Source organism: Equus quagga, chromosome 12 (genome assembly GCF_021613505.1).
Source record: "Equus quagga isolate Etosha38 chromosome 12, UCLA_HA_Equagga_1.0, whole genome shotgun sequence".
NCBI classification, from domain to species: domain Eukaryota; kingdom Metazoa; phylum Chordata; class Mammalia; order Perissodactyla; family Equidae; genus Equus; species Equus quagga.
This window is the reverse complement of record NC_060278.1, coordinates 90,688,347-90,714,954: the sequence shown is the minus strand read 5'-3', so window position 1 is coordinate 90,714,954 and position 26,608 is coordinate 90,688,347. Positions and strand designations below refer to the sequence as shown.

The following is a 26,608-nucleotide window of genomic DNA, read 5'->3' as shown; positions in this document are numbered from 1 at the left end:
CCAGAAATCTGCCAGAGACCTACAACTGACATAGCCTAACTAACAAAAATAATTTGATACAATTTGTCTCTTTTGAGAATCTGAGCAAAGGGAAAGCCTCAGTGAATTGAAAGGGTTAGAGTCGGAGAGTCACACAGTACCACAGCTATTTACACCACTGGGCAGTTATCATAAGGCTGTGTGTACCCCAAAGGCAGGAGGAAACGGGCTCAAGGGAAGCCTGAAGGAGAAAGTAAACCGTTTGTATGCACAAGAGAAGCAAAAAAGCCAAGAGAAAAAGAGTCAACAGATGACGGAGCAGCTTGTCACAAGACTGCGCTCTGACCACTCCTCATCATGAGGACTGCTTGCTCACTGCTGCTTGCAGCCCGATGAAACCTCTCCATCATCACACAATAACCCCTCTCTTTCACCTGTGTTTGCTTAAGGAGGTTCCTAGTCTTTACATCCAAAGGAACCCTGAATGAAATACTCAAATTTTTCAGCTCAACAAGAAAGACAAAGCTTGAAGAAATTAGTTAATAGTGAAGAAATGGGAAAACATTATCCAAGAACTAACTCTCAAAAAAGATTCCAGGACTAAAGTTTTACTGGCGATTTATTTCAGACTCTTAAGGAACACATAACTTTCACGGGACAGAGCATGGAAAAGGATAGGAAGTTTCCTATTCTATTTTTTTTGTAAGCTACCAAAACACAAATTAGTCAAAAACTAAAACTAGAGACAATTTGGAAAAACATTAAAAGAACAGCATTCCATAACCAAGCAGAACTTTTCTCTCAGGAATGAAGGATGATTCAATATTGGGAAATAAATTAATATAGCACATCAACAAGAAGAAAAACCACTTAATTGCTTAAATGGAGCCCAATATACAATTTGAAAAAAATGAGCACTATTCTTCATTTTATTTATATTTTTAAATTTTACATTTTGTAATTGCTTAGGAAACCAGGATAATAAAAATAAGTATCTACTATCAACAACTAACATCCCACTCAAAATTTCATGTAGTAGAGGCTTTCCAATGAAAATCAGAACAAAAAAAGGATGTCAAAACCAAATCATTCTTTAAACATTCTTTTTTTTTGAGGAAGATAGCCCTGAGCTAACATCTGCTGCCAATCCTCCTCTTTTTGCTGAGGAAGACTGGCCCTGAGCTAACATCCATGCCCATCTTCCTCTACTTTATATGTGGGACTCCTACCACAGCATGGCTTACCAAGTGGTGCCATGTCCGCACCCGGGATCCGAACTGGCAAACCCTGGGCCGCCGAAGTGGAACATGCGAACTTAACCACTGCACCACCGGCCGGCCCCAAAATTGTATCATTTTAATTCAACAGCGTTCTCTAAGTTCTGATAAATGCAGTAAAATAATATACAGAAATAATTACAACAATAATGGCAATTTTTCAAGTGCCTACCACGCTAGACAGTGTACTGTTTTACATACTTTTTCTTCTTCAATTCTCATAATAAGATGGATACTATCATTATCCCCATTTTATAGATTAAAAAGAGACAGCCTCAGAGAGACTACATCATGTGCTTAAGTCCACAAAGAAAAAAGTAATAGAACTAGAACTCATGTACAGGTCTTAGTGCAACCAAAGCACTTCTAATTAATCACCACAGCATGGATTACTGGCAAGGAGACACTTCTTATTTGTAGATATGTGTCCACCATACTTAGAAATCTCAAAAGAATCAATGAAATACTCAGTGCTTTTTTAAATACCCAAATATAATATACAAAAAGAAAAGAAAAGAAAACACTTTCTATACAGCAATAGCCATTTATAAGATCTAACAGCAGGAAAAAAGTTAACCTTTCACAACATCAGCAGTAAGTACCTAGGAATAATGGTAAAAGAAATATGCAGATCTTTATGAAGACAACTACAAAACACTTCTGTAAGATATTCAAGATTCTAAAAAAGAAAAACATACTCTTAGGCAGACTCGATAAACTAAGATATCAGCTTTTTCTAAATATAAATACAGGCTTAATATAATTCTCATCTTTGGCAGAGTCTGGCTAGCTGTTCACTAGTTCCTCTTTTCCTCCTATGTTGTCTTGCAATTAAGTGTGGTTTGTGAGTTCTGGCCAATGGCATATGGGGAGCAGCGATTTACTTCACTTTAAGGCCTGGTCCATAAAAACCTCCCACGCAATTTTCCTTGCTCTCTCTTCTCCATCTTCTAGCCAGATACAGAGGCTCCTGAGTATAAAGCTGAGGACCTAATAAACCCACATACTGAAGCTGGAAGAGCCTCTGCCAGCCTGTGTCCCTGAACGACCATGTAAGCAAAGCCACTCCCTACCCTGGACTTTACGAAACTTATACTAGAGTAAAGCCAGTAAGACTTTCAAGTTCATCTGCCAAAGCAGGACATGTTCCCTACCCTAATAAATACACAATCCAAACCCCAAAGTTTTTGTGGGATTTTGCTGTTTGCTTGTGTTTTGTAATCTGCCAAATTCATTCTAAAATTCATCTGAGATGTTAAACAGGCAAGAAGAGATCCAAAAATAATTCTAAGAAATGGAAAAAGGGAAAAAGACATTAGGCCTACCAAATATCAATAACCATTATAAAGTTCAAATAATTAAAAAGTGTGAATCTCATATAAGAATAAATGAGGAGATTAATGGGATAATGCACAACCCAAAGACAAAACCTGGTATATATATTAAAAGGAACTGAATGTCACAAAGGAAACAAAGTCAGAAGACGTAACAGGTGAATATCCATCTGATCAAAGAATAAAGACTTTCTAATTTTAAAGGAAATAGAAATGATCAAAGAAAAACAGATTAAAAACAACACTGAAATCACTGAAAGATAAAAAACACAAACTACAATCTGAAAAAAAAAAAAGACAGAAAATAGTTAACACCCCTAATGTATAAAAAGTCATACAGAGTAATTTAGAATCACTAACACACAAACAGAAAAATGAGCTAGTCAGACCAGAAAAAGATATGCAAGGAAATGGTTTAAGAATCAAGATAGTGCACACCAGGAGCTGGCCTAGTGGCACAGTAGTTAACAGTGTGTGCCCCCCTTGGGGGCCCGGGGTTCATGGGTTCAGGTCCTAGGTGTGGATGTACACACCATTCATCGAGTCATGCTGTGGCGACATGCCACATACAAAAATAGAGGAAGAATGGCACAGATGTTAGTTCAGTAACAATCTTCCTCAAGCAAAAAGAGGAAGATTGGCAATAGATGTTAGCTCACAGCCAATCTACCTCACCAAAAAAAAAAAAGATAGTACAAAACAGAATGAAAGTTTCACAGAGCACAAAGATGGGGCTAGTAGAGAGAAAGGTAGAAAGTGATGAAACAGAACTGAATAGAATTACCATACAGAAAGAGATAGCAGGAAGCAGCAATTTATCCCTCTGTGCAATTTCAGGGTGTATCCCTCAGTGAAATTTTAAACAAGGCTACTAGAGGCCCTCAGAGCCAGAGTGACTAGTCGGTGCTGATCACAGAGAGGAGCAAGGCAGTCTTCAGTCCCCAAAGAATGTGACAAGGTCTTGGGAGAGATATCATCATCCATGCTGTGACAACAGGGAAGAGAACAAATGCTTCATCTACGCCAGTGACAAACTCCTAGAGTGTGTAGACCAAGAGCAACTAATGATAGCCTGACCCTGCCAGGACAGGGAGAGCAGAAGGCACCTGATGCAGATGTGCGCGTTGTTCAATTCAGCTCCAGCTGACGATTGTGCTTAGCAGCTACACTCTGAACTCCAGCAAGAGTATAGCAAGATTCCTGCCCTAAGACACTTACAGGTAAAGAGCACATGAAATACTAAAATAACAGTACCTTAACATATGTAAAAAGCGAAACCATGTCTGTGCAACACACTCATTATCCATTTCAGGAGGGATCAGACTGGCATCTTCATCAGGAACTTTAAATGGAGGAAATGATGGACCATATGTAAAGCGTAGCAATCTAGAAAATAAAAATGCACACCACTAAGTTCATTTCTTAACAGAATGAAAGATAACATTTATTATACCTCACTGAAGTGAATAAGATAAACGAAAACACTTGTTTATAAAACAGACAAACTAGAAAGGGATTTCCAGTTTTGTAAAAGATCTAAAAAATTTTTTTAAACATTTAAATGATTTACTTAAATAATATCCATAACTGAGTTACATATTTATATTTTTATATTTTGTTATATAATTTTATAAATTTATATATTTAAATATAAATTTATATATTAATATATATTTAGTATATAAAATTAATTACATAAATTACTTATTAATTATATAAAATATTTTAATTTACATGTATATAAATATATAAATTATATATTAATTTGTACTTATAAATTTTATAATTTGTATATATTATTGATTACATAAAATAGTTAATTCTATAAATTAATATAAATTTATATAATTAATATTTGATATATAATTAATATAAATTCATATATTATTTAAGTTTATAAAATTATAAGTCATTTATAAATTAAATATATTTATATAAATTTTAATACATTTTATTATGTATAGCTCTGTAATATATAATATGCAATATGTACTATTTATAATTATATAAGAATTTTATAATATGTAATACAAATTGCAAATCATATATTATAAAATAACATAAAATTATAAATTTTTACATTTTTACGTGATACAATTCATAAAAAACTATAAACAATTGCAGATATAATTATATAATATGCAATTATATTTACATAATTATAAATTTAGTCACATAATAAAATTATATTGAATAATTTAAATTATTTTTAAAAAATTCATCCCACTGCAAACTCCTTCAACACAACTAACAACTAAGCTATAATTTATTCATAATAATAACTGCTATATAACTTTACATGAAGTTCAGAATTTATAGTGTAGCTTAAAAGTAATTCAAATACTTAATTTAACAGTAATATTCCAAATGTATTAAAACTGTTCAAAAACCTTTGACTCAATTGTTCTACACCCAGGGATTATATCTTAAAGAAATAACCAGAATACACACAAAGACTATGTATAAAGTATTCATATCAACAATATTTTTAAAGTAAAACACTGGGACTAACATATATCAAAACAACAGGGAAATCATTGAATGAATTATAATTCCATTTATATAATGAAAACCTACAGAGCCATTAAAAATATGATCTCAAGATCTATTTAAGAATGAAAAAAGGCACATGTAATTAATAGGACAAGAATCAGACATCAAATGAAAAAAGCAGATAGTAATACTATACAGAATAATCTCAAACTGATTTTTTAAAAAGAGAACTAAGTGGAAAAAAATACATTAAAATTAAAAAGAAGTACTATTTAAAAATAGATTCATAATATTGACATTCGCCAAGATATATTGGAATCAAAATATTGCAAACCTTCATCTCTTAGTTTAAGTGATGACAAAGATATAAACATTTTATTAACTTAGAAAAAGACAAGCCTATCTTCCAATACATAACACCACCGACAAATTATTTGTTTCCTCCTCTACACACTCCCCCAATCAAACCTGAATAAGATCAAGTTTCTAGATCTAACTATCAGTTGACAGGAAATACAGGGACAGAGGAATATGTTAACAGAACTAAAACATAAGCACAAAAATCCAGAATGTAAAATACTCTGTAACACAAAACAACCCAGTTTCTTCAACAATTAAAAAAAAACCAGCAAGGAAATAAAAATGAGAGAATGGGCACCTACAGTTTAAAATAGGCCTAAGAAACATGTCAAGTCTGACACACAATGTCTGAACCTTGTTTGTTTTCTGATTCAATGGAATTAACTATAAAAACAAAAAATTGAGACATTCAGGGAAATTTGAACAGTGAATGGCTAACTGATATTAAAGAACAGTTAACATTTTTTTAGGTGTGATAATGGTATCGTGATTGTTTAAAAAGAATCCTCGGGGCCCGCCTGGTGGCGCAGCGGTTAAGTGTGCACGTTCCGCTTCTCCGTGGCCCAGGGTTTGCCGGTTCAGATCCTGGGTGCAGACATGGCACAGCTTGACAAAAGCCATGCTACGGCAGGCGTCCCACGTATAAAGTAGAGGAAGATGGGCATGGATGTTAGTTCAAGGCCAGTCTTCCTCAGCAAAAAGAGGAGGATTGGCAGTAGTTAGCTCAGGGCTAATCTTCCTCAAAAAAAACAAAAAACAACTACCTACTTTGGTTATAAAGTAGCATGTTGTATTAGGGTCCCATTTCTGTAAAATTATATATAAACATATATAAAGAATTTCTGGTGAACTTAACTTTTTCTGTTATACCCTTCTTGGTTTGCTTTTTTAAAATGATGAATATTTTAATAATCAGAAGAAGAGTGGGATTTTGGAAGGGGGGAGTTAGGGTGCAGAATTTATCTGCTTCTCCAAGATACTTGCTTAATCTGAAAGGTTTTAGATTAGATGGGCACTTGTCAAACTGCTATATCTGCTTTTTAAAAGTGGTTGGATTCTATATCTAAGGTACAGTAATAACAGACACAGGATACAAGTTTTTTACCATGTATTCCATGAATCCCAGAAAGACAAAGAACTAGGGGAAAGCTGCCTAAGGCCAGATGGATGAAGGCAGGCAAGTCAATGATAACCTACCTTGAAGTGAGCGCACAGATGACCTTGCTCCACTGCTCCACCACTGCCGGGTGGTGCCTCCAGTTAGCCACCATCTCCTTGGCTGTTTTCCAATAAGGAGGTGTTGGGAAGCACCGAGTACAAGCTAGTAACCAAACCTCAAAGAGAACACCAATCAACTTCTCTGCCAGATTCTCAGCAATGCCACCTTACCAATAAAAAGAAAGCACATCTTTGGCATACTTATTTTTAAAGCAAAATGTTTAATTCACTGATTTGGGAGAATTGGTCAAAAAATTTAAAAATGCAATGTTAAGTTTTGACTTTCAAATAACCGTTTAATAGCAAGAATGAGAAACCATTCTTACGAGCTCTTATGAAGGAAATCATGGATACATCAACCAATGATTGCTTTGAAAGTTTTCAAGTCATCCTGCTCAGTTCTTATCAAAGATAACCTTCTATTCTTATCAGAGATAACCTTCTAGCGAGTGGGACATGAACACATAGGGGAAAAGGGAAAGGATAGGTGTCTGTGATAAGTAACTGCTATGAGTCAGTTTCTGTGCCAAGTAGTTAACACACACGACCTCACATAATCCTCACATTAATTCTGAAGGATAGGTATTTATAACATCTATTACCAATTATCAATTAAACCTATTTTGAAGATGAGAAAACTTACATTCAGGAAATCTAAGTAACTTGCCCAAGTTCACACAGCCAGTAAGTGAAGAAATCAGAACAAATACCCAGGTCTTTCTACCGCCAAACTTTGTTATAAAATGCTTCAGGTGTTTGAAAGCCACCCTTCAAGGGGTAGGGGGACAAAGAAGACAGCAAAAGGACTGATGCTGGGCAGGACAGAGCCTCAAAGATGAAAACAGAGCTGTTCCTCTGTTGTGAGCCCTGGAACTAGGGAGAAAAGCAGTGGTCTGTACTCTGCATAGCTCCACAAGGCAAACTTGGGACTAGTAGGAAAAGGAATAAGGATGTACATTTCAAACGCACAAAAACAAAGTTTCAACAGTAACAAGCCCCAGAAGGGGATGAACTGCCCACCTTATGTTGCTATTATTCCTGGTATAGGGAGCGTGTAGCAGAGCGCCAATGAATCAACGACTGGCCAGGGTAGTCCTATTATGGGGTCCTTTTCAACACTAAAATTCCATGATTCCTTTTAGATATTTTCCGGGACACTGAATTTATGTGAGAGCACAAGCACACTCACATGTGTTAGTAAAGACACTACACAGATGAATAAGCAACAATGGAACTCGGAACTGGAACATCAACTTACAGTCTGTGTACACTGTGCTGTAACATACAAAGCAGGGCTTCTAAAATACACACTAAAGTCCTATAAAACTGGAGGCTTTTTAATGGTTAGGTAATGAATGACATACTGTCATACTTCCAAATAGAACACTTTAAGACTTTGTAGGTTTCATTTGCTGAACAAAATATCTCCTGTAGCTATCAAGTTTTCAGAGTCTACTTTGATAACTACTTTGTAATCAGGTACACTACTTATAGGCTCTAATTAAATTAATTAATTGTTTCTTATATAGGTTCTATCTTCATATCCTAAAAAAGCTACTATTCCTGTCATTATCAAACGTGTTAACTCACTGAGTCTGTCACTGAGGGTAAAATAACGTCATATTGTGCCTTTCAGGGTTTCCGTTCTGAGACTTGTTAACCTTGGTTTGTCAACTATTGTGCCAAAATTTAAATGCCCACTGAGTCTACTACACATTGAGTTTAAAGTGAACTATATTTGAAGCTCAGAAATAAATTAGAAAAAAAATAAACAAACCTTGAACAGTTGGCGGGGCTAGAAGTATGTCATTAATCTGCAGAAGAAACAACAGTAAGACTTCCCAGGTTTCTCGGGCCATGATGGATGACTCACGGGCCAGTTTCTGAATGGCTCTCAGGACCTGTAAGCATAGTCGAATCTGACTGGAGCCCTGTTCCTGTCTGAAGAAGACAGACAGAGATCACTGACAAGCCTTGAGGAGAGAAAGCAACAGCTTAAGGACAGGTGACTTATAGATAACAACAAGTAATGCATCAGCAGACATGACTAGGTACCCCCTCTTCAGTTCAAAGCCACTTCCCCGTCATACAGTTCGGCACTCTGGGATCTCAACCTTCCACTCCTATGAGAGCTTGAAAAGCTCCTGGCGGGGGGAGGAGCGTGGGGATACTAGAATGTAAGCTTCACCTCTGGATTTTCTAAGTCTAAAATGTGCCTGGAACATAACAACAGGCACTTAACAGGTTTCTGCTGAGTGCATGAATAAATACCCACAACCACTTCTGCCGCTCACGCTGAAGCAGAATGCCCTTTGTACTCTTTTTAAATTTTCTTACACACATTCACAAGAATTCTGCATGCGATTTCATAGTGCTCACAGTCCCTCTGAAGCCAATGTCTACTAGAGAAGAGCCTACGGACCCAATGGAATATCCTAACAGGTCTCCAAAATTGATGAGGCACGGAGGCAATTGTCTCAGAAATGAGCACCTGAAGAGGAAGACAGAAATCCAAGCCCTGGCCCTTATCCCCACTTTCCAAAGTGGACCACCTGAAAATTTTGAGAACAGTGAAAAACCCACTGCATTAGCAAATGGTGAGTTGGCCTCCAGATCTCCTATGTAAAACCCAAGACAAGTAACTAATTTTATTAAAACAAATCTTGAGGACAAGTTTCTATATACGATGACTCATGTCACAAAGAACTGATAAAACATGTTTGAATCAGAGTAGGGAATATCAAAGCCTCCTCGAAAAATCCAGAAAATGAAGTGAGTGCCCATAGAACTCCTACCCAAACATTAGGATAGAGATTCTCAGATTCCGGGCCATGACCCAGAAAGCCAGACACTTTACCCTGGAGCTGCAAACAAATGACACCACTAAGTTTTCCCTAAAGAAGTCAGACCTAAAGCGAAATGATGAGACATTCACCTAGGAAAAGCAAAGAGCCCCTAAAAGCAGGGAGATGTCCCTCATTCAGCCAGAGGTAAATCCAGTCCACGTGAAGCCGTGAGGCTCAAGATTTTGTCTATTGCTGCTTGAAGAACGCTAAGAAATTATATAATAGCCCCAAACCTCATCTAGCCATACAAGAGAAAGCCCAGATTAAGAAATAAAAATTCCACTAGTGGTCCTGGAGCTGACACTCTTCCAAGCTAGCGGTAACACTGCAAGCCTCCCAAATGGTAACCTAGGCCTACCAAGAATTTCCAGGTATCTGCCCAGTGGCAGTAAAGGAAACATCTACTCCTTAGGTACTGTAACCTCACTCACAAGGCCTATGTCCAAGTTTCTAAAGCTAAGAGAAACAACATAATCTTTACTAAAAAATAAACAGAAAGGTTTAAACACCAGAGATTTTCCTTTCCTCCTAATATTTTCAAAAGCAACTTGTGATCTTCAGAAAAACTGTTCTAGAAAGGGGCTGGTGAACTATTGTCCATGGGTCAAATCTGGCCTGCCATCTGTTTTGTAAATAAAGTTTTATTGGAACACAGCTATGCTCATTCATTTACCTATTGTCTATAGCTGCTTTCTCTACGCTAGCAGAGTTGAGTAGTTATGATAGACACTCTATGGTCCACAAAGCCTAAAATATTTACTGTCTGGCTCTTTACAATAAAAAGTTTGCCAACCACTGCTTTGGAAAAATATCATGTTTTTTAAAGTGCAGTATAGGGGCCCGCCCAGTGGTGCAGAGGTTAAGTTCGCATGCTCCACTTTGGTGGCCCACGGTCCACGGGTTCAGATCCCAGGCGCTGGACCTATACACCACTCATCAAGCCATGCTGTGGAAAAGTAGAGGAAGACTGGCACAGACGTTAGCTCAGCGACAATCTTACTCAAGCAAAAAGAGGAAGACTGGAAACCGATGTTGGCTCAGGGCCAATCTTCCTCACTCCCCCCTCCAAAAAAAGTACAGTTTATTTGAGCAATGAAAACCCTAATCGATTTTAAAAGATGGTTCACTCTTCACTAAATTATGAAAATAAGAAATCAAATTGATAGGCAAAAAAGAAAGGTTACATCCACTCTGACAATCTCTAGCAAAGTGGTAAGGCAGTTTCCTCTATTTTGAGTGTCACTTTCTATAAAAACAACTAATTAAGTAAACTTGTTGACTGTTTTGCAAACTATCTGAATCAAATAAAAATTAAAACTTCCAATAATGGTAGATGAGATCATAACTCTCAATATTAGCACTGAAAATATTCAGCTCCCTAAGACACTATTGGCCAGGAGAACTCTAATAGTCAGTTCAATACCCTCTCAGAAGTACTCACACACTTTTGAGAAAACAAGCTAATTACCAAAGAGCAAAATGAACAATTTACAAGGTAATCATGCTTCGCAAAAACAAAAGCCTAATTAACTCAAATGCCATTTTTTCATCAATACAAACTAACCTAGCACTGAGACATAGTAAGAGTACAAGGAGCTGAGATGTAGTGGCAATACTACTCATGAGACTGTTCCATGCACAAAGAAAAAGCCCAATAAATTAGTCTCCTCAATGGGATGACAAGAAAGCATTAAAACTATTACAGTAGTCCCCCCTTGTTAGGGAGATATGTTCCAAGACCCCAGTGGATGCCTGAAATCATGGATAACACCAAACTCAGTATGTACTGTTTTTTCCTATACATATATATCTATGATAAAAGTTTAATTTATAAATTAGGCACAGTAAGAGATTAATAACAATAACTAATAATAAATAGAACAATTACAACAATGTACTGTAATAAAGGTTACCATAGAGCTTAGCAACCTCAGCATACAATTTTTTCCTTTCATTATTAAGTCAAGAACGTTCACCTTTTCACTTAAAGAAAGCACCTTACAGCTTCTCTTTGGCATATTCCAATTACCAGCATCACTACTCTTGCCCTTTGGGGTCATTAAGTAAAATAAGGGTTACTTGAACACAACCACTTGGATACCACGACAGTCGATCTGATAATAGGCAGGTAGTGGATACGCTGGACAACGGGATGATGCACTCCCAGACAGGACAGAGTGGAATGGAGTAAGACTTCATTACACTACTCAGGATGGCACACAATCTAAAACTTATGAATTGTTTATTTCTGGAATTTTCCATTTAATATTTTCAGACCTCAGTTCACCATGGGTAACTGAAACTGTGGAAAGCAAAACCACAGATAAGGGAGGACTACTGTATACCATTTTAGAAGAACCTGCTTAGCTACAAACAACATGCTAATTACTTCCAACCATTTCCTGTTATTATTTCTACTTGAAATCAATAAACACAAGCAATCAGCATTTAATCCACACCCACAGTAATACCAGTATTGCGCCAAGTACTGGAAGCTTGAACAACCCAGTTCCTGCCCTCAAATTGGTGAGATGAGGAAATGAGACATACACATTTTAAAAGATCAGCAATAAAACAGTGGAGAGATACAAGAATGACACAGGAAGTAGCCTATAGGTTCAGAGAAGGTGTGATCACGGTGGGCATGGATGGTCACATAAGGCTTCTCTTAAAGAGAAGGCAGAATTTAAGATGAATCAACAAGAGATGTGGACAGGCAGGAGAAGAGGAGGAGGAGGAGGAAAACAAAAGGGTAGGCCATGATGGGGAAGATCTTTAGGGAGTCTTGGGGAAGGTTTAATTTATGAATCTGACCAAAGAGTAGCACTCCTGCTGAATTAGTGGCAGCTAATCTGGTTAGGGGGCCAGATTACAGCAGGCATTTCACACAAGGTAAGGAATTTACACTTGTTCCTACAGATCAGAGTTCTTAAAAGAGATTTTTCTTTTTTAATTCAGATTTTCCAAAGTAATCTTCCTTCTAAATTTAAAAAGCTACAATTTACAGAGAGAGTTTTTGCATGAGTCGAAGTCCCTCAGCATCTAACAGATGAAAAGCTCTAATCAGAACTTTTCCAAAAGGAGGCAAGCCCCCTTGCCCCTTTCTCAAAAAATAGCTGAAAACAGATTTTTCTTACAGGAAATTCCAATGGGTAGGGGACTAACGCTTTCTTCTCCATAATTTTCTATATTTGCTGAATTTACAAGGATATGTCAAAAAAAATTTTCAAGCACAAGTAAGGCACATGTCTTACATTATGATATTTAAGGTCTTTGCCTCAGAAGATGGGGAAAAAAATTAGCAACAAACTGTCAAGGGTAATCTTTTGGCCTAGTACAAATTTGCCCGTAATAATTCCAGTTTGCTTAATTCAATGTCTTCTTTCTCTCATAAGAAACATTCATCTTAAGGTAGAAGGCTTAGTTGCCTTTAGCTTAAGTGGAGCCAAAAATTATAGGCAAAAGTATGTTTTCTGAGTGGAAGGGAAAGGGGTCACAGTATCTTAATATCTAATAACTATCGGATCCTAGAAGCAAAGCCAAAAGCCTTTAAAATGAACACACACTTGTTAAAAATTTCTAGTAAACATTACAAAAGACCATCCTTTGTTTCATATTAATATACTCTATAATTGAATGAGAAATGAAAGTTACTGTTCAAAGGGCTAACAATGAAATCAACTCCTATAAAATAAAAAAGGAACATTTATGGATATTTCATTATGATCCTGATAATAGGCCAGATAGACTGGTGTAGCTTACCTTGGTACAAAAAGATTTTGCAGGTGTTTCAGTATACTTTGAACATACAGATTAGGCTCTTTAATAACTGGCAATGGAATAGAATCTTTCGGCAACACTAAAGCCATAATCCAGTCTGTATATACATCAACACAATATTTTACAGTCTCTCCATCCAATGGAAGGGTCAGTCCATAGCAAATGACTTCCATGGTCCATTTTACCTAAACAAAAGAAAATATACATATAAAATTATCACACATCCCTATCTATACTTCAGTAGACTGGTTTAAAATATTAACCTCTTTTGGGCCTGGTCCAGTGGCATAGTGGTTAAGTTCATGGACTCTGCTTCAGCGGCCCAGGGTTCATGGTTATAGATCCCGGGTGTGGACCTACACACTGCTCATCAAGCCATGCTGTGGCAGTGTCCCATATACAAAATAGAAGACGACTAGCACAGATGTTAGCTCACAATCTTCCTCACCAAGGAAAAAAAATTAACCTCTTTTATTGCCAAAAACCTCTCAATTGACACTATATTCATCTCAACATACATATCAGATTTATTCTAGAGAAGGTACTTTCCAAAAATAAGACACACTCAGACCGTATTTCCTAAGCGAAAGATTTAAGAAGAAAATAAATTACTTATTTCCAAATACCAAGCCTATATCAGCTTTTAGCCTTGAGACTTTATTATTGTTTGCTTTGTAAAATAAAAAATAAGTACAGGTCATCTTGATTTTCCATAGAGATTGGAAGCAGAGAAACAGAAAACTTTAGATGTCTTTCTCCACTTAATTTGCCTACAGGTATGTGTGTCATTTAGGAAACCACACACATAAATTCAATCACATTTATTTTCCAGACTACGCAATGAAGACAAACAACAAAAAGGAAGATGAACTGCTCAGCTCTTATTTTGTGACTATTTTCTCTGCCAAAGAAAATAATATTTTAAATGGAAGGGGGAGAACAAACACAGGTGAGAAGGGACTAAAGCTGGGTAAGATATTAATAAGCCACTTAGCTGCACTAAATGAGTTTCAGCCTCCTGACCCATCTCAATCACATCCTAGGGGCTGAGAGAACTTGCCTAGGAGACTGCTGAACCACTGCCTGCAGTCATGAAGAATGAACAAGATGCGATAAGGGCAAATAGCCCAATTTGCAAAAGAGGATAAAACTATATTCTAGATACTGTAGACTGGAAAGTTTAAGTGAATTTCAGACAGAACTCTGGGACAAATTACTAAGCAGATAACCAATGATTACTTATAAGGGGAAGCAAGATCACTGGAAACCAGCCTGCTCAAAAAGAACAAGTCATGCCAGACGAGCTCCATTCCTTTATTAACAGGGTTACTATGAAGGCAACTGATAACTGTATAAGCCTGGCAGTTTACAAAGTATTTCATAAACATCAACTCACCATCAAAATAACTCTGTGTGAGAGGGTGAACTGTCCTCACTTTACAGATAAGGAAACCGAAGCTTAGCAAATTAAGCAATGGTGGTTTGGAAACAGCGGAGTTGGAAATTTGAACCCTGGTCTTCCAACTAGAAATGTGAAGCTATTCTCACCATGCCATTAACAGCCTTCCCTGGCAAAGGAGGATCTGGGCTTTAACAAGAAATTTGGTCAGATACAGGATATCCTTGTAGACAAGATGGAGACTTACAGTCCAGAGGGAGGTAGAATGGCTGGATTTATAACTGGTCGAAACACCACATGAGAGAATAACAGGGGATTAATGTACCAAGATCATTTTGGAAGAAAATGCTCACTGGCGTGCCAAAGGCCCTACCCAGACCTTAATTTAGGAAAAAAAAAAAAAAAAGAGGAAAACAGATTATATGCTGACCATTTGTAGATATCACAAATCTAAAAAGGATAGCTAACTTGTTAGATAGAAATTCAGGAGTCAAAAAGACTTCAATAGCTTAAAACTAAAGTTGAATCCAACAAGATAAATACATATATTGAAATTTTTAAGTTCAAAAACAACCACATGGGGCTGGCCCCATGGCTGAGTGGTTAAGTTCGCATGCTCCACTTCAGCGGCCCAGGGTTTTACTGGTTCGGATCCTGGGTGCGGACATGGCACTGCTCATCAGGCCATGCTGAGGCAGTGTCCCACATGCCACAGCTAGAAGGACCCACAACTAAAATATACAACTATGTACTGGGGGTATTTCGGGAGAAAAAGCAGAAAAAAAACAAAAAACAATAACTATAAAGGCTAAGGGTAGAAAATATATAATGGCAATATAACTAATATAATGTATAACAGCAACAAATGCTAAAGAAGACTATGACAGCACAGTGAAGCTGTGACAAATTTTAGGGGGGCAGGTGGGATTCAGCTGCACAATAGAAAAAAGTTTAAAAGAGGTTGCAAGTCCCTAATTATCAGATAAAAGACAAAGGAGGAAATATCTTTGGTGATATCTTCACACAACAATTTAACCGTATAATTCTAGAGGACACTGGATTCAAGGACTGTTCTCTCATATCCTTTTGAGGATGGGAAAGGAGAATAAACAAGGGCTGCAGTGGAGCACCTCTATTTACTCACATGCCATCTCTTCCCAGGAGAAGGCAGCAAGGGATTACAGATACGCCAAGAGGGGAGAGCACCAGGGCAAGCAAGCACTGGTCCTCAGGGCTAAGTCTCTGCTAGGGTACTCTGAGGAGAAAAAAATGCTCCTCAGAAAGAAGGGCTTTGCCCTTTACCAAGCCATGGCCTACAGAGGGTAAACTGCCTCCAGAACTATAAGCTTTAGTCTTCCATTTGGATTAGTCTTCTATCTAGATTAAACCTAATCTCTCCTTCATGAGAAATCAAAAAGTAACAGAAAAAAACGGCGGGGGAGACGGGTAGGTCTGAAAAATAGGTAAACCCAAAGCCTGAAGGTTCTATGAATGTCCTCAAGCACAGAGGACAAAGTTCTAATCCTGATCTTAGCCAGAATTCATACTAGCAAGCTCCTATATCACTCCATTCTCAGGGCTCCTTCATGACTTCCCACTGGCAACTTAACTTCAGCTCAGTCCCCTGAATCCAAGAACAGAGGACCAGATCCAGGCGAAGCCACTCCAAGAGCCCCCTATCTTTAGTGACAGAAAGCACAACTCCAATTCCAACCACTTGGGCTCACATCCATACAGGTTTAGCTGTTCTGCAGCACTTTTAAACCTGGAAGTCAGGTAAGGGTAGGCAGGGATGGAGACACGGGGGAGCCTCAAGCTCAGTGCTTATGTGCAGCCTGAAAACTTGACACAAGATAGGCCTCCAGTCAGAGGCCATCCAGAGGTAAGAATGAACACCTTCCAAACACACCTCTGAATAGAAATCTGAAGACTGAGCCTAGAGCTTAAGGGAACGGGCCTGACACTCAAGTCTCTGTCTCAGGCACATAGCTCAAGTGGAGAATTTGGTCTGGCTAGTGGGAAGTCCCAGTAGTACAATGGTACAACCCATTCCTTATAACTCCCACAAACTGAACCAAATCTCAAGTCAAATAAGATCAAAATTGAGAAGCCACACTATATGGAGCAGAAATCATTAAAAAGACAATGTTACATAAATTTATATTGAGTAACAAACATATTTTCACATAGCAGAATGAAATGAAGAAACACTTACTTCTTTGTCAGTTTTTAACAAACTCTCACTACCAGCCACTGAAGGGGTGCCTAAGGCCTGCCCAAGAGGATGGACCACTGCATTTGCCACCTCTCGCCCAACACTCTCTGGATAGCTGTGCAGCACACTGGTGTGGCCCTGATCATTCTGAATCACCAAATGCAGCGACCTCCACTCAGAGTACATCGTGCCGCTAAAGGACTATCGAAACGGCACCTGAAAAGACAAAACAGAATTATATGTCAAATTATACCACTGAAAATTAACAAAAGTAAAACACAGATTTACCCTACATAGCAAGACAAAGAAGCTATAAATACATTGCCTCAAGAAGACGGAGAAAAAAATCATGTCTAAATGTTGTGAGAATGTCCTAAAATAGCCTCATGGTGAGATCTGGTAGGAAAGTAGACCCTGAGAAACAGCTGTGTGAGCACCTCCCCAAAAGAGCCTTCAGAAGCCCTGGAACAGAGCTAGGGCAGACGGCCACTATGCAGGGGGATAAAATAATCAGATTTGGTACACTCATAGCATGAGGGAATCTTCCTCATTCTACGTTTCAGGATAGAAAAAGACAGAAGAACGGAGTGCCCTAAGTAGAAAAGGGAAACAAAGGAAAGAGTTTAAGACTCAGATTTTTCAGTCAACAGTTTCCGAGTACCTATTACAGACTAGAAACGTACCCCAGCAATTTCCTACCACCATCCTCAAAGCAGACAAAAAATTCTTTGAGAATATTTCATTCCCTACAGCAGTGGCACACAAACTCCCAGTAATGGAACACCTGGAAGTGACAGCGTCCTTCAGAAAACATATTAAGAACTGCCACTTACTGAGCATTTACTACATGCTACTCATGCAGACATCAAAACAACTCTATGAATATTAAGTAATGTTATCCCTACTTCACAGATGGAAAAACTGAAGCTTAGAAAGGTTTACTTCTTATCTGAGGCTTCAGAGCTATAACACGGCAGAGGCGGATTTTGAACCTACATCTGTTGGGCTCCCAGGGACCATGCTCTTAACCACGGCAAGTACTGCCTCTCCATATCCCATAAATTCTCCATGATGTGCACTGCTCCTCCCTATGCTGTACATTCTCCGTGAAATGGTATCTATGTCTACCATACAAATGAGAAATTTTAGCCACAGAAAACATATCCATATGAATGCAATGCAAATATTACAATCATAAATGCCACATTCATAAAGAGAATCAAGGATAGTTAGCCCTTTCCAATCAATTCTGTTAACTTTCACTTTCTACTTGCTCTGAAATCTGTTTGCCTAGCCAGCAAAGTTTAAGCAAAATACATGGTTACACTTAATCTTTAAAAAGTTCTATCCCTTAAGCAAACTTTTCTTCAAACTGGGAAGAGACTAGAACTGTTTACTTTTATCTTGGAAAACCTCTTCCAGCTCAACAAGTATCAGTGTTTTTCAAGAGGATATGACGTTTGAGAATCATGGGCCTACAGAATAAAGATCAAATTCCTTAGCACAAAGGTAAGGTCATTCATAGACTGGTCCCAAACCACCGTTTTTTGTTCTTTCTTCTTTCCATACAGAGGAACCTACTACCTTCCCTCTCCTCTCCTGTGTACCCTCCCCTCATCTTATTCAACCTTCTCAGCTTCTTTTGAAGTCTCATGGACTCTGGGCCCAGTTACCTCTCAGTGACCCTATGAGGTCTGATGTCCTCCTCCTCTGGACCAAGAGGCCCTGAAAATGGAAAGGCAGGAAGGACGGACCAGAATCAAACAAGGTACCTACAATTTGAAGGAAGGGTAGATGCAACTATTAAAATTGCCTGTTTCCTCAGGATTTATAAAGAATCCTCCCCAAGGCTATCCTGGTGCCCCCCATAAATAAGCACTCTCAAAAATGGAAAAGGAAAAGCTCTGATAGGGAGCCATCCCCATCAGATGACAACTTATTCCCACACCATACATTTTTTCTCACCTTTTTAAATTAACATATATACATACATACATATACATAATACACACATTTATATAGTATACCATACAGTATAATATATATGTACATACACACACTATATATATTGTCTTACATAAATACACAAGAATGTTATACTACACATTTTTTTTGTTTATTTTACTGTAGTTTTTCATCCTTTTCATTTTTTCTTTGGCTTCATTCCTTGTCCAAATAGTTCACTCCCCTGGATAGGTAATCCATCTTAACAACCCAACATTTCCTCTTGTATTTTGCTGTGCCCTAAGTCAATCATATTAAAATAATTTATACACATGCATAGCTAGGGACTGTATATCTTTCTATATATTGTTTTCTTCTGTTCAAGAGTACCACATCAGTATCCTTTCAATTTAATACTCTTTTTAATGACTGTGTAATATTCCATGGCACAGGTGTGACATAATTTATTCAACCAGTTTCCTAATGATGTGCATTTACTTCATTTTCCATTTTTTTGTCACCAAGAAATAATGATGCAATAAATATCTTGTTTATATATCCTTGAGCAGTGGCCTTTTAATTTCTATGGAACAAGTTCCAAAGAGTGAAACCGTTGGATTAAAGGGTATATATATATTTTAATGTTAATAGGTCTTGCCAGATTGCTTCCCAAAAAAGCTCTAACAACTCTCACTGACATTAGGAATGGATGAGAGCCCTTCCCTCCTCTCACCCACAGCCTCCTGCCAGGAATCAGCTTCCTTCTTTCCTTCCTTCCTTCGCCAATTTGATGGGTATGAAATGAAATTTCATTATTCTAGCCAAATATTTTCCTGTATTTTATAGCTTCTAGTTTTGAGTCTGGCTTACGTGATTTCTCCCTCCCATTCCCTTTATCAGCATTCCCCAAATTATGGGTCATGAAATAAATGTAATGGGTAATACTTTTGTTTTTAATTATGTGGAATAGGATATACAATAAAGGCATCACACATAGTAAAGGTAAGCAATGTTCTGTGATGCTTGTTTCCCCCTTTACATATGTATACGTTCTGGGTCACAACACAAAATACATTTATTATGTGTCTAGGCCCAAAAGTCTGAAAACATATCCCTAAAGTATATATGCAGTCTACTAGATTTCTTTGCAAGATAATTGCTTAATCCTTCACACTTAAGTTTTATATTCACTTAGAATTTACTTCTATAAGTGGTATAGCAAAGATCCAATTTTATTTTCTTCTAGACGTATAGTCAGTTGTGCCAGCATTATCTATTAAAAATACATCCTTTTCCACTGAACTGAAATTTTGTCATAAATTAAATTCTCATTTATAGAGGAATGTGTTTACAAATCTGTTCTGTTCAATTATTTGTCTCTTCTTATGCTAATACAATAATGATTTAAATTCAGTGGCTTTATAGAATGTTTTAATACCTGGAAAGGAAGCCCCCTCCACCTCAACTATTCTTTTTCATAATTTTATTGGCTACTCTCACTCATTTTTCTTCTATATAAAATTTAAGATGATTTCACCCAATTAAAGAAAAGAACAAAACAAAACCTTGCTAGAATTGCAACTGAAATTGCTTATTCCACCTTCCTAGCCTTCTTCTACGGCCACCTTCCCACACATACCCACCTCCCACAAGCTATGGCCACAAAGAACTACTGCCGATTGCTCAAACCCAACAAGTTTTTCCAAACCCTCTATTACTGTTCATGCTACTCCCACTGACTGAACTGCCATTCCCCACCCTGACCCGCCTTATGAAGTACTCATCCTTCAAGGCACAGCACAAACGTCCTCTCTGGTAAAACTTTTCTTGACTCCTCAAATCACCCCTCCTGCCCAGCTCTGAATGCCTATTACAGGCTGTTCATAACAAGCTGCACGTTAGCTTATCCGTTAACTGTGTAAAGATATCTTCACCACAAGTATGTCAACCTTTTTTGAGTGGAAACCTCACTTCCTGAATCTTTGAGTAGTTCCTGGCACGTAATGGATACTGAATAAATGTTTCAGGATGTCAAGGTTTACCAATGGGGACAAGGAAGATGTTAGAAGGTGTTCCCTTAATTCCACTGAAGTATATCCAAAATTCCGCATGCTGTGTACAAATAAAAATTGAAAAATGTCCATTTGTTTCAAGCTAATTATTGGTCAAAACAAAACAGTTGGATGGTTTCCAAATACTTAAGGGATATTTAATGAATATTTAGCATCCTTTCCAGACAACACAGTATTGGACGAAAAAATGTTTTAAGAAAAAAAAAGAACTAGCAAGCTCTCAAACTCCATCGTACACAAGTCATCAAGGTGGCTCTGATTTAAAATACAGACTCCAAGGCCCCATCCCTAGAAAGCTCTATGTCTAGACTGGGGCCTGAGAATCTGCCTTTTTAAAACAGCTGCCACCTCTCCCAATTATGAAGACAAGATTACCATTCTTTAAAAACAGCTACCACCTCTCCAATTATGAAGACAAGATTACCATTCTTTAAAAAACAGCTACCACCTCTCCAATTATGAAGACAAGATTACCATTCTTTAAAAAACACTTTGAGGAGCTGGCCCCATGGCCCAGTGGTTGAGTTCACGCGCTCCGCTGCAGCAGCCCAGTGTTTCGTTGGTTTGAATCCTGGGCGCAGACATGGCACCGCTCATCAAGCCACGTTGAGGCGGCGTCCCACATGCCACAACTAGAAGGACCCACAACTAAGAATATACAACTATGTACCGGGGGGCTTTGAGGAGAAAAAGGAAAAAAATCTTAAAAAAAAAAAACAAAAACACTTTGAAAGACGAATCAAAAGAGGTTTAAAAGCTCTTAAATTCTTCTTAAAAACGATACAGTTTTTAAATGCAAGAAATTTTAATTCTTTAAATGTATTAATGTTTAAATGGTTAAATGTAAGAAAATGAAATAAATGCTTTCAGGAAACATAAAGTAGAAAACTACAGACAGGATACAATGAAAAAGTTGAATTAAAATATTAAAACATACGTAACAGAAAAAACGTTAAATTTTTTTAAAATACATATAAAACAAAAATATTAAGACAAAGACTGCATTATAATTACAGGCAAATTAAATAAAATGATGAAGAGAAAATAAATTTTGGAAACAAACATGAAATCAAAGAAACACGAAGTAAAGCAACTAAGGTATCATTTTGTACCCATTAAACTAACAAAACAAGCAATAAAAACTCAATTCTGATTATACTGATTAGGCGGTAAGGCCAACAGAACACATTCAAGATCTTAGGGCAATGGTTTTCAATAGAAAAGAACTGTCCCCTAGGGGGCATTTTGGAAACAGTAAGTGCACTTTTAGTTAACAGAATGATCAGGGTGTGCTATTGGTATTTATGGGCCGAGTCAGGAAATCCAGACATCCTGCAGTGCAGGAGACAGTCCTTGCAATGGACAATATTGCTACATTTTACAGGACGTTTAAATGTCTGCCAGAAAATCATCCTGTTCTTAATTGTTTAAGCCTAAAAATCTAACTCCCTTTTACACATAAATACAAAATATTTTGTGCTATTTTAATATACGCTGAATTTTCAGTAACGCAATTAATCATGTAAATTGAGGAAAAATTTAACGTTTTTATGTACAGACTCTTACTACACTAAGAATTATTAACCATTTCAGAAAAATCACATCACCAAAGGCCATGCCACTTGTGGTATCTGAGTTGCTAATACTACACACTGCTGTGAGGAACACTATCACGAGAACTACCTATTTACTGATTTATCCTTTATTTCAAAATGTCAAATATAAAGAAAAAGTGCCACATTACAGTCTTACTTCTCCACTTGTAAGGAGACCCAAGCATCGACCACTTCATTATGTCCTCTACTATAGCTGTACCTGAGCATTTTTATTGAAATACTAATTTTATTGGAAGGATAGTAATTTATGTTTTTCGTTTCTTACCATTAAAAGTTTCATAGGTTTTTTAAAAATTCTATGCGTTGGTAGGTTATATATTGTTAATTTCAGAATAATAAAGAGGTCACTAGCAAATATTAGGTCTGAGAAGGATGAAAACCACCAGTCTAGGAAACAAACACGTAGTGTAGTACGTAGTGAAGTGGGTAGAGAGGGCGCTGTGGCAAACTATAAAATACAGGCTCTCCTTAAAGGGCACAGCCACTAGTCAGCCCCGGCCAACTACTACCTTGAAGGAATGTAGACCCAGTGTTACCACGTGATCCAATTTTTCAAGAGACATAGAAAATCTGGACATTTCTGAAGTCATGCGCCACATAACAACATTTTGGTCAACGACAGACCACATATACAATGGTAGTCCCATAAGATTAGTACCATATAGCGTAGGTGTGTAGTAGGCTATACTGTCTAGGTTTGTGTTAGTACACTCCACAATGTTCACACAACAAAATCGCCTAACAAGGCATTTCTCAGAACATACTCGTCTTTTTTATTTTTTTTTAAGATTTTATTTTTCATTTTTCTCCCCAAAGGCCTCTAGTACACAGTTGTATATTTTTAGTTGTGGGTTCTTCTAGTTGTAGCATGTGGGATGCCGCCTCGGCATGGCTTGATGAGCGATGCCATGTCCGCGCCCAGGATCCTAACCTGTGAAACCCTGGGCCCCTGAAGCGGAACATGAGGAACTTAACCACTCAGCCAGGGGCCAGCCCCAGAACATACTTGTCTTTAAGCAACGCTTGACTGTGCTCTTCAAATGTTGGCAACTAAGTCAAGTTTAAAAAACACACACACAATGTAGGCTAAAAAGAACTCACTTGTGGGTCAATTGATGCCTCTAATCAAAGATAAGGGCATATGCTAGTTTTGGTAACTGAATTAGCACAGTTCTTGGGGAGGGAGGAGAGAGACGTATGCTATGGATGAGCTATTGCTGCTCTGGAAGTCACCCCAACCTACCTGTGCTCCAGGGGCTGGGCTTATAACCCAACTACGGAGATCCTATAACTTCATTTTGTTTATTTTTGTTGCTGTTAGGGAAAAAAAAAGATGAGGGTAGAGTGTAGTGTGACAGATTTGGTAGGGTGACTTCTGATGGGCCCAGTTTTGTCAGTGGGAAGCCTACTCTTAAATACACAAACAAAAACCTCCTCTTACTGTTACCTCTTACTTAGCTCAGGCTGTCCAAAGCAACAAATTCAGAGATCTCAGAGAACATCATTACTTTCAGGAAGCAGAACTGCTGCACAGCCTAGGTCCTCCTGGGCAAGGATGTTCATATCTGCATCAACCTCTTGGGACAGCACCATGCCAGAACCTTGTTGAGCCTTGATCACTAGTTCACTTGCCATGGGGTTGTTTGTAGCTCTATCCCATCAATAAATTGGCACACTTGTAAGGCACCTCAGGCTGATGCCATTTTTCTAACCATCTGGCCAGGGATAGCATGACTCTTTTGCCAACACATAGCAGGAAACACAGTAGGTGCCTTGACCCAGTAATACCACTTAATTTATCCTTATAAACCAACTCAACAGAAAAATGCACAAGACATTCACTGTAGCACCTACACAAGATTGGGAAGTGGGCATATTAACTGTCCATCAATAATGGGGTAACTTCGTAATTAGGGCATATTAACTCTATATGCTATAACGTAGCCATTAAACATAGAGACGAGAAGCCTGAAAGGCATATACAAGACTGGTTAAGAGACAGGGTTCTGAAACTAGACTTCTTAGATTGAAATCTCAGCTCCACCACCTGCAAGCTGGGAAACCTTGCAAAAGCTACTCTGCCTCTGTGTTTGAGCATCCTCATTTGTTAAACGGGGAAAATAGCCTACTTCAGTGTTGTTGTGGTGATTAGAGAATCAATATATGTAAGATGTCTGGAACATATCCTAATCAAAAGTAAGCAATCAATAAATGATAGCTAGTATATGGAGGGAGAAAAAGTATATATCATGATTACAACTAGATAAACATATAAACATGACTAAAGATTAGACAGAGCACAGAGAAATGCAAGGAGTTTTAACTGAGTGGTAGAACTGTACAATTTGATGTAATAAGTTTTTGCTGCTAGATCTTCATGTCATAGAACTGATAAGTATATATCAGCATCCTGACTATACATATGAACACTGAGACAGTGGCAGGAACCACCAAGTTGATTTACTCAATAAATAGTTATTAACCACCTACTATGCATGATGCAGTGTTAAGATCAGGAAAGAGAAATATAAGTTAGAAAGTTAAAGTGCTAAATGCCATTTAAAAAAAAGCCATAGGCAAGATATTGTGGAACTTCAGAAGACAAAAGATTACTCTTAAGTGAAAGAAGGGTTGTGCCGGAAAACAATAGGATAAGATTAGGTAAGACTTTAGTATGTGGGGCATATGATTTGGGTATTCAAGGAAGGTTACAATTTTAACAGAGATAAAATTGAGTGGATGAGAGTGAGAGTAAGAAGGGGCAGGTGGAGGAAAAAAGAAAAATATATAAGAGGAAGGGTGCTTACTTCAAGGAGCAAAAAACAGCACCAGAAAGTAAAAACCCAGAGTAGCAGAAGAGAAAGCTTTAAGTAGAAGGTGGTAAGGTTTCAAAGATAAGAAGTGGCCAATTTTGAAGGACTATGAATACTAGGATTGGAGATTTGTAATTAATTTAGTAAAAACTGGGGGGAGAGAATGAAAGTTTAACTTTATCAAAGGAATGATACAACAGGAACTGAATTCCTATTAAAGAAGTTTGATGGAAGTGTCCACAATAGGCTGAAGGGACAAGAGAAAAGCAAACTCCAATGTGGCTAATAATTGAGGAGGAGGAGGCAGGAAGGCTGGGGATGCGGCAGGGAGGGTTGCACTGCAGTGAGATATAAACATAACTATAGTCAGATGATTAAGGGGTTTGACTGCTATGTTTAGGATCCCATAAGTCTCCTCCCCAGACAGGCTCTGCCCAGCTGAGCTGCTAGCAGAGAAGTCTCCACCTTCGATGCTCCAGAAGTAAATCTGATAGGAGGAGGGGGAAGAAGGTGAAAGTGCTCCTCTACAGATCACTTAATTTCTTTCCCAACTCTACATGTACCCATTTTCTAGATAATCTCTCTGGAGGCTTCCATTCTCAGGTGACTGTGTTCTGGTTAACAGCTTACGGCTTGTAGGCTCTACCACAGAGGAACATGAAGGTCTGGTCTAATTGACAAATTACCAAAACGATCGATATAGTGGTGGACACACTAAGACCAGAGCCTGACATTAACTACATCAATTGATTCAACCAATATTTATTACATGCCTTCTATACATCCAGCACAGGGAACATAATAGCAAATAAACATCATCCCTATTCCCAAGGAGCTTCAAGTCTAATTACAGAGAACAAATTTTAAAACTTCATAAAGTAAATCCACATATCAGTTATTGCATTAAACAAACACTTATTCAACACCTGCTACGTGTTAGGTGTTATCCTAGGATGTAGCTACGCAATATAAACAGGACACAATGGCTGCCCAAGATAAGGTGTCATAGTGAGGAAGACAAGAGAAATCCATGACACCACAATAAAATAGAATTCAACAAGATAACTGACATGATGAGGTATGAAGGTAGCATCACAAAACAGAAAGCCTACTGGAGATCTTGCTTGATAACAGTGTACCTTTGTATAACTGATCATTTTCAAAGAGTTTTCACGTTACCTCATTTTATTCCAATAACAAGCCTGGAAAGTTAAGTAAGACAGATGTCATCATCCACCAGGTGATGGAAAGAAAGTAAGGCT

General features: G+C 37.8%; 1 protein-coding gene across 4 annotated transcripts in view; it reads right to left on the bottom strand.

Moving 5' to 3' along the window:
• Window positions 1-26,608, bottom strand: part of RALGAPB (Ral GTPase activating protein non-catalytic subunit beta) — a 90,542-nt gene that overhangs the window by 59,777 nt on the left and 4,157 nt on the right. For all 4 annotated transcript variants that reach the window (XM_046677970.1, XM_046677971.1, XM_046677972.1 and 1 more), the window contains exons 2-6: window positions 16,902-17,117; window positions 13,270-13,472; window positions 8,439-8,602; window positions 6,641-6,827; window positions 3,845-3,976 (exon numbers count right to left, since the gene is read on the bottom strand). In XM_046677970.1, coding sequence (XP_046533926.1) covers window positions 3,845-3,976; window positions 6,641-6,827; window positions 8,439-8,602; window positions 13,270-13,472; window positions 16,902-17,087 — 872 coding nt within the window. In that variant the 5' untranslated portion in view covers window positions 17,088-17,117. The remainder of the gene's footprint in view (window positions 1-3,844; window positions 3,977-6,640; window positions 6,828-8,438; window positions 8,603-13,269; window positions 13,473-16,901; window positions 17,118-26,608) is intronic.